Below are 22,937 nucleotides of genomic sequence, written 5' to 3'. Positions count from 1 at the left end.
ACTTAAAGGCAGCACTGTGTGGCTCCTCTTTTGCATATCCAAACTGTCAAAATCATAACTCATGTTTTGTGGTTATCATCAAGTAAACTAAGGGTTATTTGAATGCAAGCACTGAAATATCACAAAATCACATCAGTTTTTGTTTTGTTTTCTTGTACCAGGGATTGAACCCAGAAGCACCCTATTTCTATTTGTGACAGGGTCTAACTAGGTTGCTAGGGCCTCGCTAAGTTGCTGAGACTAGCTTTGAACTTGGAATCCTCCTGCCTCAGCTTCCCAAGCTGCTGGGATTACAGACATGTGCCACAGTGCCCAGCTTACAACAGTTGTTTGATAAATGAGATAGCCACTAAATAACTAAGGCCAAGCAGTATATAATAGTGTGAATATGCAGAACAAAGGGATAATTCACATCCTTTGTGGGACAGAGTAGAATTTCATCATGCCACTCAGAATAATACAACTTAAAATTTATCAATGGTTTATTTCTCAAATTTCTCATCTAATGTTTTTGGACCACAGTTGACTGCTGGTAACTGAAACTGCAGAAAGTAGAACTACAGATAAGGGGTAACAACTTGAATATAGTATATTCTCTTTTATTAAACAAGGAGAATAGTATATGAAGGGGGGTAAGCTTATCCGCTTGTACATGTACAACTATTTCTGGAAAGACAGAAAAGAAACTAGTAACACCAGCCATCTGTTAGGAGAAGTGAGTGGTAAGGGCAGGAATTGGAAGGAGGTTTTACCATATGTATTTTCTACATTACAGTTTATGCATTTTGAACCATGTGAATGTATTACCTGTTTACAAAAAGAAAAAAAGAAAGAAAGAATTATTTAAAAATAAAATGAAAAACGAATGAATTTATCTCCATTTTTCTGGCAAATGTGGGTTCATTTTACTTATGGACTTATCAATTCAGTTAACTACCATTCAACTTTAAGAATACCTAAAGAACTTAAAACTTACTACCTCTACTACATTTTAATAGAAAAAACAATCTGTCAAAAGTGTAGTTTTACATACCTGTAATTTCTGTGGTGTCATACACCATGAATGAGCTTGTGGCTGTACTGGAGGATGTGACACAGCATGGCCACCACTCCAATTATCAGAAGTATTCTGAGGGAAATTGATAAAAACAAAAAAAATTAAAGAATATTTGGTTAAATCCATAGAGTTAACAATAATGACTAATGGAGGCCAAATGACTATGGACTATTTATACATAAAAGATGTTATAACATTATATTCTTTAAAAAGATAATTTTTCATGCATATTAAGCTTATAAATCATAAATTTAAAATACTAATTCTTTAATAAGCCACCCCAAAAGACCCACCCCTAAACTATGGCCCAAGTGGCTAGCCTAAATATCAAACTGTTCACTAGATCCAACATTAAGTTTATTTCAATGTCAGTAAAAAGTGATGATGAAAAGTGTGCTGAGATCTTAACGGCAAGGAGATGAATAAAATGATTTGATGAATGCAAATTTATCCCTATGTCTATATTTAATGATTCCAAGAGTTTGGGACGGAAAAACTCAAACCTTTCACTCTTTGATGTCCACAGATTTAAAGTAAAGGACAGGAGTTGTTCAAACTGCACAATTTGAGGGCAGTTAGAGCTTCTCTTTTGACTGGGATTTCTATTTCTCTAAAACATATACCTTTGTTGGACTAGATGTTCTTTTCCTCTTGGCAGGACTGGACAGGTCATCTACTTGGCTAGAAGGAATCATGTGTAGTGGCAAGGATTGCTGTGAAATTGGTGTTTGACTGAGGCCTAATACAGGTTCAGTATTTGGATGATGAGGTTTACATGCCTAAGAATCACAGAAGGAAGACAAAAATAGGGTTCTATATGTTCTTAATTCATTCCTTCAAATTACAAAACTTTACAAGCTGCATACTTTTCAAAGCTATGTGGACATCGCTGATTGCAATTATCGAAAATCAAAATCAAATGAATAATCAATGGAGGAATGTGTACCTTCCTTTGAAAAACTTGCTTTAAAAATTAAATAAACCATTGCAGCATTACTTTAAGAAATCTCCTTCAAAATAATGAAAATGCACAAAGGTCTAAGTTGGCACCCCAAAATCTTCCCATATCAGAGGGAGTTTTATTTTGGTCTAGATTCCCTTTGCAATTAAATCAAAAGGCTTTTCATTAATAAAAGCCTCCTGGGCTTAGTAAAATAAGCTTGACCACTACAGATTGAAAAGAACCCTTAAAGCTGGGCACCTGCAGAACATAACCCAACTTCTCACCTGCTGTGCTGTGTTCATGGCACCCTGCCTGGAGGTAAGCTCTGCGGGGATTGGTAGGCTCCACGCCTCCTCAATACTAGGAAGTAATTTAGTTTTATTCTGTAGACTACCTTGTGGAAGGTTACACAACTGAGCCTAGGAAAAATTATGTAAAAAGCAAATTTAACACAAGCCTACTTGAGTAAGAGCAAGTCCACTAAATCTTCCTAAATGGTATAGCTAATTGTTTTTTTAAAGAAAATAGCTTCTAAATTTGGGGCTTTAGAAAGATACTAAGTATAAAGAGGGTAACCGGAATATAAACCTTTGTGAGAATCAAAACAAAGCTGAGCTCTGTTTTCAGAGTTCTCATAGCTGTCTTCTCATGAAACTCCAAGCAAGAGTGAAAGACAGTGTTTGTGTTCTTTTCTTTAAAATGCTATGACAACTTAAAAATGTAGACAGCACATAGAAAAAAATTATGTAAATTAATATGCATCAACAGCGTAAATGTGCAAAAGAGCATCTTTTAAAATACTGTATATCTTACTTAAAATGAAAAGTAAAATAATATTACAAGCTATGGTATGTTTACAAAATATGGAAACAGATTATAGACATCAAAACACAACTAGACAAACTTTCCAGCCACCCTCCTCCTGCCTGAGTGTCCTGGGTAAATACATGGCTTTAAGAGACTGCTATTTAAAAATTTTACCTGTAAATACTTAATTCGTGCTGCAAGTGCAGAGGTATTACTACAACTTTTGCTTCTAGTTGCATTTAAGTAGCATTTAATGGCATCCTGAGGCTGGTTGCAGGATTCATAGAGAGTGCCTAGATCCATCCAGGCTGCAGCATGGCCATGGTCCAATTGTACAGCACAAATATAGGCCTGTAAAGCATCCATAGGCTGATTTTGCTGTTGATATAGCACACTAGGAAGAGAAATTAAGAACAAATAAGTTAACTAAGAGGAACTGCTTAGATTCACAACATGATTTAAACTACGAAAGTACATTATATATGAGCTGGGCGCGGTGGCGCATGCCTGTAATCCCAGGGCTCGGGAGCCTGAGGCAGGAGGATCGAGAGTTCGAAGCTAGCCTCAGTAACTTAGTGAGGCGCTAAGCAACTCAGTGAGACCCTGTCTCTAAATAAAATGCAAAATAGGGCTGGGGATGTGGCTCAGTGGTCGAGTGCCCCTGAGTTCAACCCCCGGTACCAAGAAAAAAGAAAAAAAGTACATTGTATATGATGCAATTTTCTTTGCACGTCAACTAAATTACCATTAATTTTATACAAAGTCTTACCCTATTGAACACCATGTATCTGCACTTGCTTCTGATTTATCAATAGACTGCCTGTAAGATATAAAGGCATCCTGAACTTTCCCAATACTTGAATAGCACCTGAGAGGGGAGGGGAAATCAAGAAAATTCCATTAGTACTGAAATTAATTAATTTGCTGTAAGGATGAACTATATATCAAAGCAAATTTTTAAAAAGCCTAGTAAGTTTAATATATTTATGTATATGTGTGTATATGTGTGTATACGTGTGTATATATATATGGGAATTATAATGTATATTATAATAAGCACTCCAGTAAAGTATATTATAGTCTGTCTTATAAGTGCTAAAGCATGCTGTACTAATGAAGTCCCTTAAAATAGGTTTTGGCCATATCATTTCAATATTATAATATCAAGAGTTGAACATGCCCCCTTCCCACTCCACTTACGTATCTTCATCTCTACCTTTCCATACAGTCAGAATATAGTTTAAAACAAACAAAACACTGAATGTTGGTAAGACTTGAATCAGATTTCTATTCTTCTTTCTCATTAACATGGAAGGCAATAATTCTTTAATTCATTAAAAAATGTAACAGTCCATCTCAGATATCTAAGTATCAGAAACAACAAAATAAAAAGTGCAATATTTTGATGACTAATGAAGAAAGCAAGGTAAGATTGAAGTTTTCAAGGACCTGCCATTTTCTTAATACAAATTTAGCAGATGGACATAGATAGCAGCTGAAATTACAAATACAGAAATTGTCTTCTTAGCTTGGCACCGAAGGAAAAAAGAAAAGAAAAACCCCAGTCTCTGTCTTCAAGAAGCTTATAATTTAGCTGAGAATTAAAAATAAATGTCGCAATACCATATGAAATGGCTAGCAAAGACAATCTAGAAACAGATTACTATTTACTGCAGAATTTAGAAAATGCAAAAAAAAAAAAAAAAAGGAGGTGGGGAGAGTAAGAATAAGTGGTATGACTATGTGTAAGTGCTTATTATTTAGATCAGTGATTCCAATTGCCAGTTAACATATGGCAAGTTTGCCAAGCAGACAAAATGAAAAAACAATCACACATACAACATACACATATAAAATTTTTCTAATAAGCTAATATTCGTGCTGTGCAAAACAAAAAAATTAAAACACCTTTGCTTGCCTGAACAACATATTTTTATCTTAAATTTATTCTTTGAATCTTTCATGTCATCTAAAAGTCTGGGAGTCACTAATTTAGGCAGAGAAGATGAGAGAAGGTATTTTGAATAAGTATGAGCAAAGAATAGTGTATTTATAAGAAAACACAGATACAAAACAGTAGAGAATACCATCTCAAGAATACCCTGAAGTTTGTTTTCCTAACAAGGGAAAAGGGCATAATGGAAGCACTTTACAGGAATATTAATTCTGCGAACAATGTACAGGCAGACTAAAAGGAAAATAAGTTATGCACAATTAAAAAAAAAAAAAAGGATGGTCACACTTCTTTTATTTTTGGACTGGGGATTGAACCCAGGGGTGCTTAATCACTGAGCCACACACACCCCCCTTTTGAGACAGGGCCTTGCTAAGTTGTAGAGGTTGGCCTTGAACTTAAGATCCTCTTGCCTCAGCCTCCCAACACTCACTGGTTTTGAAAAGGTCGAAATTGAAGTGAAAGTAATGGAACTGTTGAGAACAAAAGATGGCAAAAACAAGAATGCAAAAGACAAATAAAGACTCCATAACTGGCTGATTAGATATGCATGGTGATGGGGGCTATAACTTAGCTTTAAAGCCTGATTAAACAGGAAAGAAATGGGGCTGGAGGTATAGTTCAGTGGTAGAGAGCTTGTGCAGCATGTATGAGGCACGGGATTCCATCCCTGGCAACATAAGAAAAGGGAAGAAAATGGTGATTTTTTTCCCCCCCAAAAGGAAAAGAGCAAGAAGCTGGATAGGGGAGGAGTGTGATGAATGTGGTTTGATATATACTGATTTTAACACAGTGAAGACATTAAAATGGGAAATTTTGGTAAAGAACAGATGTGGACCTGGAATTTTAAGATAGCTTATAAAAACACAAATCTAGACTTAGAATTTATCTATATGGAAGAGAAGCTGTAAGAGCATAGGACACCTAAAAGAGATGTAAGTCTAAGGAATCACCACCATGTGCACTGGACAATGGAAAAAACATTAGTAGCTGAGACAGAAGAAAAAAAGTTTCAGACAGCATCTACAGACCACTTCATAAAGGGAAAATTCATGAGAAAAGGTCAGCAAAAATGCCAAACAGGGACAGATACTAGAGGGAAAGGGAACGCTTAACAAAGAGTAGGAAATGTGCTCCTTTTGTTGTTGTTAAATCAAAGCCAAATCTCTAGATTTATAGACAAATTTGCATAACTGCTGGCAGAAATAAGCAGTTTGTGCCCCCAAACCAGTGTTTTCACATTCTGGTCCTACAAAGTCAAAGTAGGAAATCAATGTGCCCAAATAGAAATGTCCCAATCCAATCACCAACAACTTTTCCTTAACTAGGTTCCTCTGAGACAGCCTATGTAATTTAAAAAGCCCTGGGTTAACCTAGGGTCTAGTTCCTGTTGTGATATCTGTGTGACCTTGGACAAAACATTTTATTCCTCTGAATCTACTTTCTACATTTATAAAATGACAGTACTTATAGGGTGTAAGGTGACTTCCCTTATCCCTCCCAACTCTAATATTCTATAATTTGTGATAACAAGGTCAACAACAGGGGTCAATACAGTAGAATACCACATTACAACTTCACACATGGTAAATGATGAGCGTATTCAATCTTCAACACAGACCTAAATGAAGAAGTAAATAATAAAAAGCCTCAGAGACATTAGTCATCAAACCCCCAAGTTTCTGATACTTGAAGTCTTCATTTGGAACTTTAAAATAACTTCTAAAATATAATTTATGTACAAAATTTTCTCACATTAGAAGGCAGCGAAAGAGGGTAAGTAAATATCAAAGTAAATCTAAACAAGAACCAGAATTATTACAGGTGAAAAATAATGAATGTCTAAAATGATTACCTTTAACTCTAAAGCAAGTTAAACTGTGAAAAGTACCTTTATTTGAGAAGTCAGGAAAAGTGTATTACACACTTGGAAACGTTTTCCAAAAGATTAAATTAAAGACATCTCAATGGTTTCGCACGTAAAAACAGTTAACTCTAAAACTTCTCTGGAATATTGCTCACTGAAGCTGAAAATTACAGGATTACTAAGAATAATTTTAGATATAGCTCATTATATATTAATTTTATAAATCCAGAATTTCAATTTAAAAACTTTTACTAAGATGATATTCACACTATTGTTTTGTATTAATCTACTAATCTCAGGACAAAAGGAAAACACTTTCTAACATGTATTCCTTTTAATCTATATTAAAAGAAATTTTCATATATAAACTTTGAAACTATAGGAAAACTAGAAACTCCCACTTCCTAGTATCAGATCTTCTTAATAGTCATCACTGCATGAAACCTCACATTTTGCTACACTAACAGTGGTAATGGTATTAGTGTACAAATGGAATTTAGTTTGCTTGTTTATTCCATTATTGAATAATCATTCTGTCAGGCAAAAAGAAAGATGACTAGATCCAGTTTTTGCTTTCACAGAAGAGAAACACGGTTTAGACACTTGAGCTTTATTTAGGAGCAACTCAAATTAGACTATTTTATAAGCATGAACAGGAATGAGAAAAAAATCTGCCCTAAATAAGTAGCCTTCAGTCAATACTTATTGTACATTAATGAGCAATCGAATATTTTAAATATTTGACTAATTATTACTTAACATAATAATTAATATTTAATATATTTACTATTTCCTTCTTTAAAGAAACAGCATTATTGTCCCTCACAAACAATACTTGCTATTCAAAGGAAAAATGAAGCCATATAAATAATTTAAAGTTTAATGTGATTATATGGCAAATTTACTCACAATATTCTTACGTAAACAGAGAATGGAACAATAATTAAAATGAAAACAAAATAGGATATTTTTGGTACCTAGCAGATCACTTAATCTAAAATTCCTCCACTGCAGCATTATTGACATTTGGAGCCAGGTAATTCTTTGTTGTAGAGACCTATCCTATATATTGGACTATGTTTAGCAGCATGCCTACCTCTACCCATTACGTGCCAGCAGCACTCCCCAACAGTCCCCAATTGAGAACCACTCTTATTAACAGGTTAAAATAAATTGAAGCCTCAAAAGGTTTAACTGCATCATCCACAATGCCACAAATTGTAGCTAAGACAGTACTTGAATCTAAGTCTTCTGGCCAATACACATACATAAAGTATATGTGAGATAATTCCTAAGCATAATTTAGACATTCAATGTTTGAAAACCATGACAAAAGCTTCCAGACTCAGAAAACGTTTTTCCCTACATGTCACTTTTCTGCTTTTCAACATATCTAATAATAATGTACCCACTTTTTCCACCAAAATATATCAAGCAGTTGTGACTTGAGATTTACTATTAATCAAATTATGTTCATTCATTTCTTAGATATACATTATTGATCAAAACTACATATAACAAAGCTCTACTGGCTCCCAGCAGTCATTAGGCTACTTTATGTCTTCTTTATTAAGGGTATGTAAAGACATAAAGAAAAAATACTAGAAATCAGAAGAAAAGGCATTTAAACACTTTACTGAAAAAATTAATATCTGGCAATAAGACATTTTAAAAACTGGCAATAATTCAGGTCAAAAGAAAATCCAATACCGAAATAAGAAATGTCCTGTTTCTTATTTTATGCTATAAGGAAACCATCATATTTAAAAGCTTTCTTTTAACTTCCATTGTAATACTTCTGATAATGTATTTAAAAGAGAAAACACGTTACTCAGGATATAAGTATAAACTAACATTTTAGACTGTAATTGAAATGGACAAAAGCAAAGTCATATGTCTAAAAAGTCTCACCTTCCAAGGAAATACCAGGACTGGCCAGAATTTGGATCTGCTTCCAAGGACTTTTGGAGATACTGAATAGCATAGCTTTCCTTGGTGGCTTTATCTCCCAGGAGATCCACAGTGTGATGCATCCAACCTATAGTAAATGATTTAAAATATTTACATACATTACCTGAGTATTTCATTTTTAAGATTACTAAGCAGAAAACAAATAAAAATACCCTTTTCGATCAACTCATTAATTCAGTTTAGAGTATATGCTACCACATTTTAGAACTGGCTATTCTGGCAATGAAAGTCTGTTTCCCACAGTAAATAATTATCAAAGCCACATCGAGCTTTCATTCAAAAAAAATTAAAATAATATTTAACGTTTAGGTTATAAAGCATACATACTCTAATGATGTATTCACTTTTACATGGTAAGTTTCAAGTACAATTATGATTTGAAATCTACTATCAATCAAATGTCCAATGTAAGATATATAACATTAAGCAAAGTTAAAATAACAAGGTTCTACTGGCTATCAGTAGTCTTTTCTATTAAAAAAAAAAAAAAGTCCAAGTAATCAAACAAAGAATATAAAAATGTTGTCTTTTTTTAAGACAGAGATAACTTTTTAATATTTATTTTTTAGTTTTCAGTGGACACAACATCTTTATTTTTTTATTTTTATCTTTATGTGGTGCTGAGGATTGAACCCAGCGGCCCGCGCATGCCAGGTGAGCACGCTACCGCTTGAGCCACATCCCCAGTCCAAGTCTTATTTTTACTATTCCATGTAAAAATCAATGTATATTTTAAGAATCTCCAAGACACTTTATTAACCCTAATGTTTATTTCCAAGTAACAATACAAGGCTATATAGTCATAGTTCAGATTAAATTGTGCACACACAACTCTACCTCACTGGCAATTGATAATTTTAAAAACCCAGAGCTGTAAGAAAAGTGTATTCTAATGTACAAATACCATTAATGTTTGTTTGATAAATAAGTTTTCCTAAGAATTTGTTGCCTAGATAATCAATAAAAAGATTAGATCATAAAATAACTTATATTTTGAGGGGTGTGGTGGATTTACTAGGGATTCAACCCAGGGGCTCATGCATACTGGGGAAGCACTCTGCCACTGAGCTGTATCTGCAATCTGAATTAGTATACTCTAAATCTTCAAGATTCACAGGAATAATCTGGCTAAATTTATCAGTGGATCATTCAAATGCATAAAATTAGCTCTGTTCACTGTATACAGTCCATAGTATATATAATAAATGAAGACCCTTTGTTCCTGACATTTACTCTAATTGCTATGCACCAAAAGATATTTTAAGGGGATTCTGTTACTGTGTTTTATACAACTCTAAGTCAAGTACACATTAAATCATCTGTTCTTCCCATCTCTCTCCCACTATAGTAGTAAGAACAGTATTTAGAGAAATGGGCTTTAAAGGAGCTGTTTCAACAGCAGTGACAATCAAAATTGGAAGGATTGATGCAGGTTAAATTTGAGCCAATTAGGGGCAAGTACTTTTCTATTCAAAACAATGACAAGTTTACTTTTATACTCTTGAAATTCAATAAGACATTGCCAAAGAGATCAGATGATCTATAAGTCAGACACAGTTGAAACCAAAATTATTTCAACTTATTTCTTAAATTTAAAAAGTAAATGCATTTTTGCTAACATTTTTAAAGGCATCACATTTGGTTCTTTTTACTTAAGAATCAAAATAATCTTTTACTGTATTAATAAACATGCTTTAATTTAAAGATATAAATTTAGCTGGGCATGGTAGCACATGCCTGTAATCCCAGTGAAAGGGAAACTAAGGCAGGAGGACCACAGGCTTTAGGCCAGCTTCAGCAACTTAGCAAGACCCTATCTCAAAATAAAAATGGCTGAGTATACAGTTGAGTGGTAGAGCACCCCTGGGTTCAAGCCTCAGTATTAAAATAAAATATAATACAAAATACAAATAAAAATTCACATTACTCAAACACTATAAGATGACATCATTAAGAATAAATATTTTCAGCTGGGCGTGGTGGTACACATCTGTAATTACAGTAACTCAGGAGGCTAAGACAGGAGGATCCCAAGTTCAAGGAAAGCTTCAGCAACTTAGCAAGCTCCTATCTCGAAATAAAAAATAAAAGGGTTGGGGATATAGATCAGTGGCAAAGTGCTCCTGGGTTCAGTCCCCAGAACAATAAATCAATTAACTACATCCTCCACAACTCTTAAGAAGTACAGACAACTGAAGTAAAATTCTAATGGATAAAATTAAAAATTAAAAACAAAGATTTTATATGAAGGTAATGTGTTTATTTTGTATAGCTAATTATATATTAATAAATCTAAAATACTTCAAAATTATATAAAACATAGTTACATGATGAAAACTTCCGTGTACAATCTTGGTTTAAAATTAATGATTTGCCCTAACCAAAACCAAATATACAAAACTGAAAAGAAACAAGATTCAATAATTAGGTAACAGCATTATTGTTAAACAGCTCCTTTATTATCCTCTTGGTGACAGTGACACCTGACATCCAAATGGCTACATACCGTCAAGTTCAATATCAGAATAGAATTGCATACATATAGGAAATATAGTGTTAGATGTGCTACAATTTTTAGAAAAAAAAGTTTTAGTTATAATTAAACTATGAAAACAAGCTCACCAAACACTAAGTGATTCTAGGCAAATCACTTAACCGAGTGCTAAATCTACATCTGGCATGGATCATGGGTTAAATACTTGGGAGTAATTCTGAGGGCTTAAAAGGGACATTTGTACTAAAGAATTATACTGCGACACACTATACAAGGACAGTGCTTGGCAGAGGGAAGAAATACACTGGGTTCAACCAGGCAAGGTGGTACAATGCCCACAATCCCAGCGACTCAAGAGGTTGAGGCAGGAGGATAACAAGTTTGAGGCCAGACTGGGCCACTTAGTGAGAACCTGTCTCAAAATAAAAGATAAAAAAGGCTGGGGGATGTGGCTCAGTGGTAAAGCACCCATGGGTTGAATCCCAAGTATAAAAAAAGAAAGAAAGAAAGAAAGAAAGGGAGGGAGGAATGAAGGGAGGGAGATGGATGTTGGGTTCAAATGAAGTTTATCAAGTCTGAGTAAAAGAAGGAATAGAACAGAATAAATGAGCCACATATCTGCCATCCTAACATGTTAAAAACATAAAAAGAAACACTTATACTAAACACATACTATTACATACCTAATTGTTGTAAGACGGTTGCTTTTACTTGTGCAGAAAGGTTTTCTGTCTGTAAAAGTTGTTCATAAGCTTCCTTTGCAGAATGATACTTCCTCTAAAGGGTAGAAAAAGAGATTCAGAGAAAAATAAACATAATCTTTAAAGAACTATTACATATATTAAGGATTAGACAATACTGATGCTTTCATATATTTTTAAAAATCAACTGAAAGAAAAAGTATTGATTCCATTACTGAGGTTTCTTCAACCTCAGACGGCTTTGAATAGAATAGACCATGCTCCAGAGTATCTAACACCAGTAAAAGTAATATTCACTATACCAAAGTACTACAATATGACCTTTTAAAAATCTGCTAACTTCCAATAGCTAAAATCACCTCAATCTATTTAATTACATCAATTATCTCAATAATAATGAAGATAAAGTCTACCTAGAAACATTAAGTTTCCAAGCAACTCAGTAAATAGAGAACATGACAAAAACTAACAAAACCTAATACAAATGTAGATAAAAATATAAAATAGTATCTAAAAATATTTGTGTTATATGACTTCAGATACATCAAAAGCCCTTATAGTCTTAACTATATTTGTAATATTTAAGGTTCCACAAGAAAACTCTAAATGCAACCATTTATCCTCAGTTCTCTCCTCAAAAGTATTAATATGGTGGAAAGCCATTACTGTTGTAATGATAGTGCTTAAAGACAACTCCTCCAAAACAAAAGGATAAAGCCAACAAAAGAAAACCCTTTAAATATTACCTTTAAAATATATGTGATTAAACAATAGACTGAAGCGGCTTTTTTATTCATATTACTACTACCATAGTAGAGCAAACAAATCTCCCCCTCCCCCCCCAAAAAAACCAGGTAAAAATGTAAAACTATGGGAACTCAGGCAAGTCACCTACACTATGAATAGACATCAATTAAAAAATAATAAAAAAGAAGTATCTCTCCATCTTTCAATTTAAAGGTTTGTTCTAAGGATCAAATAAGATTAATAAACAGCTTTGGCAATTTAAGGATAAATATCTGTGTTTGTGTGGGAAGATTTTAGAGAATTGACCATTGAGATTATCATAGTTATTAAGTAAACTTTTATTCATCAGCTAAACTAGTTGCACCCAAATGTTAATCTGGTCTAAAAGTTAGACAGTTATTGAAGGATAAAGGCAGAATTATTCAATTCTTACAATCAAAAAATATTTGGTCAATGTCTAACACATGACAGAAATGGCTATGGCTGGGATGACAGTAGTAAATAATATAGACAGGAAAACAAGTGTAATGTATAATATTAGTATGATACTTCACAGAGGAAGAACAGGTACATGTTTAGAGTATTAGGAGGCTGGGCAGAAAATGCAGAAACTACTTTGGAAAGATATTCCTAAACCATTTAAAGACAACTGACTGTATCCTAAGACAATGGAGAACCACTGAATGATTTCAAGTAACATGACCACATTTCTATTTGAGCAAGACATCTTTGTAGAACTACCTCAACAGCTATTAACACATACTCCAAACACTAGTGACGAAAACAATGACATACTTGGAAAAATGATTACGTCATATTGAGGAACATGAAGCTGGATCATATTACAATAAAAAATTACAACTGCATTAAAAACCTAAATATAAAAGGTAAAAAGTACAAAGCTAAGATAAGAAAATGTGGAAGAATATTTCCTTGGGATGGGAATTTACCGAACATGGCCAAAAAAGCACAAATCTTAAGGAAGAATAAAGATGCAACTCAACATTTCATGAAAACAGGCAATGGACATAAAACTCCACACATTTATATAATTTTATAACACTTTATATTATACATATTATATATTTTATAATAATAAACGTGAAAGGCATGTAAAGTGCAATATCTCTAGAAATTAGAAATCCAAGTTTAAATGATATACCACCTTCTACCCTCGAGATCAGCTCGAGGTAATTCCAAGTACTATGGAAATGTGAATAAAGGAAAACATGTCCTGTTGAAAGGGAATTCACTTATGAAATCAGGTATACAAATATACAACAATCCAGCAATCTCACTCTCATGATATACATAGCAAAGAAAAATTCCAACAGTAATATTCTAAAAGGTACTGTTTATACTTAGGGAAACTGGGGGCTACCTAAGTCTATGTCACTGGGCAAGTAAAGATTTAAAATATACTGGATGCTTCCAGTAGAACATTAAACAGCAATTATAAATAATGTCTAAAAAACAACATAAATTTATGGTTTACAATGTTGGGGAGAAGTTTTGCCTCTAGTAGTGTTAGAGTAACATTTTACAGACAGCTTAAAATTCTGGATGAAATGTAAAAGTCAATGATCAGAAAGTACCAGAGGGGAGATCAACATCAGGCTGAACCAAAGGAAAAGTTAACATGTAAAGAAAAAAAAATGTCACCGGATGAGTAATCCCCTTTTCGAGAGATTTTCACCTGCAGGCAGGCCCCAGTTTATACTTGGCTGGCTAGAACTCAAATAGAAATCAACAGCTACCACAAGAGCTAGAAGTAAAAGGAAAAATCCCAGAAAGGAGACACAGTGAGGAAATATCATATTTTGCACATAAACTGTGCCCAAATCTCTGATTGATTGCTGAACTATGTGTGAACAGAACAAATGTCAAATCGTCTAAAATAACTGAACTGAGCCAGGTATGATAGCACACATCTGTAATCCCAGTGACTTAGGAGGCTGAGGCAGGAGGGTCACAAGTTTGAGAACAGCTTCAGCAACTTAGGCCCTAAGCAACTTAATGAGACCTTTTCTCAAAATAAAACAAACAAAAAAAAAGAGCTAGAAATGTGGCTCAGTGATACAGTGTCCCTAGGTTGAATCCCTAGTACCCCCCCTAAAAAAAGGGAAAAGAACAAAATTGAGCCAAGTAAACTAGTTAATGAAACAAAAATATCAATCTTCAGAAAAATACAACAGAGGTGTTAGGTGTGGTGGCACACACCCACAATTCCAGCTACCAGGGAGGCTAAGACAGGAAGATAGCATGTTCAGGTCAGTCTGGGCAACTTAGTATAACCCTGTCTAAAAATAAAATTAAGATGTGTAAGTGATGTGGCTCAATATAACCCTGTGTTCAATCACAACACCACCACCACCACCACCAAAAATCTCCAAACCTCTACAATACCATATGTAAGATAATATGTCATCATATATAAAATTACACGACTTATGAAGAATCAAGAAAATTTTACCCATATTCAAAAGAAAAGGAAATGAATGAAAACCAACTGTGAAATGACTTAGATATTGAAACTGGGAGATATAGTAGCTATTTTAACAATGTTTACAAACAAAAAATACATAATCATAATGAATAAAGGAATGGGTAGGAAATCATACCACAGAAAGTAAGTTGCAGAACTGGAAAATACTCATCTGAATTTTTTTTTTTTAATGGGGGGTGAACAGTAAATTGGAATGTTAAAAAAAAAAATCAGTGAACTCAAAAACATCAATTGAAAGCATCCAGTTTAAAGGGAGAAGGGGACCCACAGGCAGTAAAGAAAAAGAAAAGGGTATCTGAAATGTTTAAGACAGTAACAGTCTACCATACATGTAATTGTAGTACAAGAAGAATAGAAAAACAATAAAGCAGAAAAAAAAAAATCGACAGCACAATGGCTGAGAATGCTCAAAAACTGATGAAAGACATCAAACTCCAGGTCCAAGTAACTAAAAATAACCGTAAGTAGTATAATCATAAAGGAAACGCCAACCTCAGGGGACACCATAGTCAAATTCTTCAAAACTAAATGTAAACAGAAAAGCCTTGAATGCAACCTGAAGAAAATAAGACAAAGACATAACAATGACAGCTGTTTCCAATCATGTTAATAATCAAATTAATTATAAGCAGACACAGTCCAAACAAGAGACACACAGGATAGATTTTCACAATGAAGAGCCAAAAATACAGTATTTACAAGATGCACTTTACATATAAACACAAGTAGGTTAAAAAAAAAAAGGATGGAAAAAATACACAAACAGTATGCATTAGAAAGCTAAGCAAATAGATTAATATCAGATTAATACAGGCTTCAAGATAAAGTATTAGCAGGTGTGCATGCTTGCACAGGTACTTAATTTGTTAAAGAACTAATCAATCATCAGGATGATATGGTAACAGAGCATCAAAATATATGAAAAGAGGACTGACAGAATTAACACTGATAAAACACTATTAACTAATCTATAGAATTTCACCAATTGTCTCACAAATGTTCTATTTCTGGTCCAGGATCCAATCCAAGATCCCACAATGTGTTCAGTTAGAATAACTTTTTACTTTCTTCCAATCTGAGACAGATCCTTAGGTCTTTGACTTTTATTATTCTGAGACTCACAAAAAATACTGGCTAGTTATTTTGAAAAATATTACTAAGTCATGAATAAGTATCTTATAGGGACTTACAGGGAGATATATTATCATTAATCATTACATTAATTAATTAGAATTCTACAGTAAGACCTTTCATTCATTTGTTCAATTATTAATTTACATCAGTATGGACTAACATATTCTGTACCTTATGCTCCATTACTATAATTATTCATTTCTATACTTGTGTTACTTTGGTGAATAGGAACCCTGACCCTTGCAGATGGTTCCTGTGTTCTTCTGACATATCCCCATGGTTCTTTACTTTTTGCACACTTCCTTACTTTCAGTTACCATTAAGATACTCCAGGGCTTAACCTGTAGTTCCCCTTCATAGGCCCTAGAATCACCCACTTCTCCTTAAGATCCCTGGGTCCTATTCTTGAAGAATGTTATCTAGAAATGAAGGTCTAAGTGCCTAGTATGTTCACTGTTGCTGGATAGAGTAACTGCTTCTAGGCCCTCCCAGCAAACAGGGTTAAGAAATATATTTATGTACGCACACATACATATACACAATACATTCTCCTACCTTTATGTCTATCCACCTACTATATCCATAACCATACATTTATACTCATATCTTCAATTCAAACCCAACAACACAGAATTCAGTTCAGCCTTTCTTCTTTATCAGTAAGTTCTCTTGGACAATGATAAACCTGGTTGTCATTATTCACAATACACTTAATTTATAATGTATACCCCTGTGAGAAACTAACTACAGTGCAGGATTGGTTTCTGGTTCTTTTTGTTTCTAGTTTTACACTATAGAGTTAAAACACTTCTTCAAAGTTACTTAGGTTTTTTTTTTTTTTTAATACCCTCCAGTATAGTTATTCTATTCATTCATAGTACAGTTAGATTCATTTGTTACTGTTTGTGTTCTATTTTAGGTTGGCTGACCTATGGTTCATCATATTCAGTTAATTTGGGGGTATATAAAACATTACCAGGTTGTAGGAATCAGAACTATCCAAAAAGTATATGCTCAGAGAAGTTCTACTTCTTCCACATCCCTATTACCCTATCTACAACTACCACCTATAAGGTAGCCAATCTCCTTTGTTTCTGGTTTATTCTATTTCTTTTGAAATAGGCAAATGTATACTTTGTTTTACACATGTATATTTTCTTTCACACAGATATGTTCTTAGTGCATTCTGCAATTTTTCCATTTAACAGAATATCCTGGAAAATCACTCCATGTCCCTTCACACAAATCTTCCTCATTCTTTTCCGTAGCTTCATAGGGATCCATTACAAGAATGTACTACAGTTTACATAACCATTTTCCTCTGTGTGGACATTTAGGTTATTTCCAATATTTTTGCAATGGCAAACAATGGTGCAATTGTTATCGTTTTTTGCTTTTTTCTTTTTGGAGGTATACTTCCAAGATAGATTCATAGATGTGAGATTGTCTGGTCAAAAGCACATACTGTTTTGCTAGGTTACTACCAAATGCTCCCCTACAAAGGCTGTACCAGTTTGCATTCCCATGATGCCTGAGAGGGCATGTTTTCCAACAGTCCCTTTTAATTATCAACAACTGGATAGGTGAGATAATGTACTTTAGTGTTGCTTTAGTTTGCATCTCTCTAACAATGTGTGAAAACTTTTCCACATGTTTAAGGGCTATTTTTACCTTGGTTTTCTGAATTGTCTATTCAACACCACCACCACCCCAACCCCAGTCCCATTTTTCTATCAGGATTTCATTTTCCTTCAACATTTTAAGAGTTTCTTACATAGTAAGGATATTAGCCCCTTGTCGGTGGTACATGTTACAATTTGGTCCCAGTTTCTTAGATATCCTTTGAACTTCTGGGCTTTTTGCCAGCCATATAGGAATTATTTTAATTTTGTTCAGAATGACTGGCTATTGTTTTTACTGCCTCTGAATTTGAGCCATAATTAGAAAATATTTTCCTATACCATATTTGATGAGGATTTCAAGATGTTTTCCTCTACTATTTGTGCAGTATCTTTTCTTTTCTTTTAAATCTATCTAGTAATCCTAGAAGCATTTACTAATAAATCCATCTTAGTCCCATCATATGCTTAATTTCTATATGCACCTTGGTCTATTCCTAGCTTTCTAGGATATACTCCACTAATCTATTTATCAATTCATATGACATGTCACATTTTAATTACTTTTTTTTTTAATGGTGCTGGAAATTGAACCCAGGACTTCACGCATGCTAAATACGACCTCTACCAAGTTACATTCCCAACCTAAACACATTTTAATTATATAGGTGTAATGCCACAAAGCTACTGCACTTATAACACCTCTTTATTAGCAGAACCCAGTACTAATGCACATACCAATACACACGCGCGCACGCGCATAGACAGACACACACATGCGCGCGCGCGCGCACACACACACACACACACACCCCCAAACTCTCATCAGCCCCAACTAATTATATCACTGGTTCCTCTCCAATCAGGACTCAATCCAAACAGTTTCTATCAGAGAGGGCTTCTTTAACCATAGTAGATAGAGATAACCCATAAATATGTTTTATTTATGATCTTACTGTTTAGTACTGTGAAGGTAATGTGGAGGTAGGGCCCTCAGGGATCACAAAATGATACTGAATTTCTTCTTCATTTATTAGTGAGAAGACAACTTCTTATAAACACCCATTAACTATTTTGTACCTAGCAGCAGCCGCTAACCACATTTGACTACTTATATTTTAAAAATCCATATACATAAACAAGGTCTGTTGGTATAAACTGGTTGAAGTATAAAAGCTACAATTTTATAGGTAAGTAGACAAGCCATTTTGCTTTTCTTCAACTGTTCACCTGAAAAATGGAAATCCTTGTTATAATCACTGGAGTAGAGATTTCAATCCTTTCGTATGCTTATAGTGTCATCTTCTTGTCTCCCAATAATCACACACCCTGCTTGTTACAAATTTTGCTCTTTGGATTTTATTTAATCTGAATGATAAAAATTTATCAAATGAAAGAGTCAATGGGGGACAAGGACCTGTCCTCATATTACCTTAACAGGATTAAACAATAAGACCAACAGACAAATTTTCATAAGAAACAAAGTCTGAAGAAAATGGAATACAAATCTGAAAGTGGTCAAATAAACAGAATTCCAACTCCAGCAAAAATATTCATTAAAAATGAAGGTGAGGGGCTGCAGTTGTAGCTCAGTGGTAGAGCACTTGCCTAGCATATGTGAGGCACTGGATTTGATTCTCAGCACCACATAAAAACAAATTAATTAAATAAAGGTACAAAAAATACAATAACATTAAAAAAGAAGAAGGTGGTAAGAAAATGTATAGTTAGCTGGAAACAGATCATATCAAGAATTAGAAAAGCTGGGGTGGCGGGGGTGTTTAGAAATCAACCTGAGCATCCATCAACTTTGATTCTGTGGGTATGTGGGTTTAAGGTGGTATTGCTAGCACAAGGAATTCTGATGTTAACTATTTTTGAGATGGGGTCCCACTATGTGGCCTTGCCTGATCTATAACTCTTGGGCTTAAGTGATCCTCCTGCCTCTGTCTTCCAAGTAGCGGGGGCTACAGGTAGGGATACCAACAAACTTGGCTCTTTGAGGTTAACTGTGTTGACTTTAGATTGGCTTGTAAAATCCCCAAATGATTCTGCTTCAAAGCTGGGTTTAGGAAACAGCAGCATTTTATCTCAAAGTATTTGATTATATCCCACAATTGTATAAAAAATGGGTATAGTAGGATCTTCTATTTCTTAGGTATGAGCTGCATGGCATACATATACTTGCCTTATTGTTACACTTGGGGCAAAGCATCAAAATAGAAATAATGTACATATATAATGATCAGCACATTTTTTCTTCTAAAGCAGTTGAAAAATTTGTTTCATACAAATTATTATTACCTAATCTTTATTCTCATAAAAATTTATAACCGATTTTCTATTGTATTGCCTTAAGTAAATGTGTTACACCATTTATTATACAACTAAGCAATAAGTGAAATACACAGAAGCAAAATGTTCTAAAATTAAACTGAAAAAGTTTTGAAAATAAAATAACCACATAAGTAATGGTAATGACAAAAAGTTGACTCCAATATGCCTTCCAAACACTGACACACAGAAGAACTATTTCAAATTTTAAGAAAAAGTGAAAAAAACTATTTAAAAACAATGCATTAAAACAAGCATCTACAACATTTGGAAAGAAAATGAGGCACTTTGCATTACAAATAACAGAAATCTTAAATACAGCCATTTGAGCTTACAAATCAAGTTTAGAGGCAAGCCATATTAAATCAAACTTTTGGGTATACACTGTGTAATAACTGTTTAACTAAGCAACATTGGTACTTTCAATAAATATAAAATTTATGTAAGAGGTAATGACCAGAAATCCATTAAAATTATCTGTATATAATTAATTTCATTAAAACCTATATAAGTGATCATTTTTGTTTGGTTCTATTTTAAATTGGGTAAGTTAAAACACTTACCTGGGTTTCATATAAATGGGCAATGTGAAACTGAACTGCAAAAGATGATGGAAAATAAAAAAAAAAATCAGTAACAACACAACAAAGTTTGGGGTAAATTAAGTAAGAATATCATAAAATGTAAAACATAAACACAGCCTATGTTGTATAGGTTTAAATAATAGGGGAATATAACTGTTATTTGCTTTTAATAAAAAAATACACAAACATACTAAAGAACAAACACAATAAGAAATTACATTTATTCATTTTTGGTCATTCATTATCAAGTAAAATTTCTTTCAATTATTAAATTAGCATTAATATCTATAGTACATGAGCACACAAGCATATGTCTTACAAAATTCAAAGTGGCAACATTAAGCAAATAAGAGAAAACCTTTATAAACTATACATTTCAAAACATGGTATTCAAAATCTAAGTTATATAAAAAAATGTAGTAAAATCAATATTTCATTAAAACATATTAAAGCCAAACAAAGCCACTAGATTTTTTTTCTATGTACCATATTCTAGAAATATGATATTTACAATATCATAAGTCAGGATGACAATGACAGTAACACACACAGGAATTGAGCTTTTGATTTTCTTTTTTAACTCTTCAGAATTAGATGGACTTCATCATTTAAAGAGAGAAGGAAGACCGAGCATCGTGGTGGTAGTCCCAGCAGCTCAGGAGGCTGAGGCAGGAAGGTCACAACTTCAAAGCCTGCCTCAGCAACTTAGCGAGACCCCGTCTCTAAATAAAATATCTTTTAAAAGGCTGGGGATGTGGCTCAGTGGTTAACCACTCCTGGGTTCAATCCCCAGTACCGAAAAGGGGAGGAGGGAGAGAAGGAGAGAGAAGGAGAGAGAGGGAGAGACAGGGAGAGAGAGGGAGAGAAAGGGAGGGAGGGAGAGAGACAGAGAGAGAACCCATTTTGAAGTCAAATATTAAACAGTTTCAAGATTAGTAAGTAATGTTGAAAATAAAGTAAAACTGAATATCTCAGCTTTTATTTCCAACTCTTCCTGATACTATACTACCACAGTATAATTACTCAACAAAAGTAAAAATGAGCCAGAAGCCCAAACTTTCTAATGGTACTTCGATTCTATGATTTTCATTCTTGAATAACAAATTCTCTTTTAAGTACTACATCTCTCTGTAAAGTTAAATATCACACATTAATTGGATATGAAGCAAAATTTAAAAATCATCTTGAGAAGATGAAAAACAGCTTTTGTGAAATTCAAAAATAATAACAGAAGTTATAGTATTTATCTCTCATTTACCTTCATGGTTTGAGGGCTTCTTCCCCACTCACTACTTCAGTGTAGCTCTCAGTCAAATCTCACCTCATTACATCATTGGAGGGAGACAGTTACAGGTTAAGAGAACATGAAAGGGATGGAAAAATCTATGCCTATTTCCCTCAATATTCTTATTCCTCTAATAATGGTGGTAAGGGGGGAATAAAAAAGATCAGCAGCTAGCCATCTTCTTACTACTTTCTCTAGACTTTGTTCCAAACCTTCTGAATAAGACTTCATTATCTCATGAGTTTCTAAATTCAATGTCATCCTTTGTAGCATGAAAACCTTCATACATTTAAATTCTTAGAAGTTCTCTTCAAAGTGGAGTATAACTGTATAATTACAAAAAAACAAAACAAAAAAACTCTACTTGGCAAGTCTCAAATGAAATGAAAATTTTAGCAAATATTGTCATAAAAAGTTCTGAAACTGAATTTAATTCAGAAATTAATATTTTCTAGAATAAAATAGTTGAAAAAAAAACAACTTTATTCCAAGAGGCAATTATATAATAAAAGTCTCACATCACTGATTCTACTTTTTATGATTCTATGTTTCATGCCATAAACTGTAATTGACAACTCTTACAAAGCTCTAGAAGTACTAAAAGTATTCACTTATTTTTAAAATTATACAAATGAGTCATCATTAAGTATCTCCAGCAGAAATGGTTTTAAAAGTTCACTTTACTTTTTATAATTCATGTATTGTTTTTGCAGTGCTAGGGATGTAACACAGTGTCTTGTGTAAGCTGGGAGAGCACTCCACCACTGAACCACACCTCCAGTCCTATGATTTATACTTCTGATCTTTCTAGTATCACTATGTAGTCTTGACATATTTCAAATAATAATGAAGGTCTATAGTATATGTAAATCGGTGATGACATGAAATAATTTAAAAAAAATAAGCTTTACAAAAACAAAAAAGAACCTGGTAT

General features: G+C 33.6%; 1 protein-coding gene across 9 annotated transcripts in view; it reads right to left on the bottom strand.

Annotated features, from left to right (window-relative positions):
- Window positions 1-22,937, bottom strand: part of Kdm6a (lysine demethylase 6A) — a 223,155-nt gene that overhangs the window by 43,765 nt on the left and 156,453 nt on the right. For 2 of the 9 annotated variants that reach the window (XM_027927328.2, XM_027927325.2), the window contains exons 8-14: window positions 20,698-20,732; window positions 11,777-11,870; window positions 8,540-8,666; window positions 3,577-3,675; window positions 2,982-3,201; window positions 2,285-2,419; window positions 1,034-1,129 (exon numbers count right to left, since the gene is read on the bottom strand). In XM_027927328.2, coding sequence (XP_027783129.1) covers window positions 1,034-1,129; window positions 2,285-2,419; window positions 2,982-3,201; window positions 3,577-3,675; window positions 8,540-8,666; window positions 11,777-11,870; window positions 20,698-20,732 — 806 coding nt within the window. Of the gene's footprint in view, window positions 1-1,033; window positions 1,130-1,680; window positions 1,837-2,284; window positions 2,420-2,981; window positions 3,202-3,576; window positions 3,676-6,326; window positions 6,383-8,539; window positions 8,667-11,776; window positions 11,871-20,697; window positions 20,733-22,937 lie in introns of those variants that run through there. The other 7 variants (XM_071606603.1, XM_027927327.2, XM_027927323.3 and 4 more) reach the window with 6 other exon arrangements.

The sequence above is a fragment of the Marmota flaviventris genome, chromosome X (assembly GCF_047511675.1).
Source record: "Marmota flaviventris isolate mMarFla1 chromosome X, mMarFla1.hap1, whole genome shotgun sequence".
Lineage (NCBI taxonomy): Eukaryota > Metazoa > Chordata > Mammalia > Rodentia > Sciuridae > Marmota > Marmota flaviventris.
Note: the sequence above shows the minus strand (reverse complement) of the source record. Positions and strands in the feature narration are given on the sequence as shown.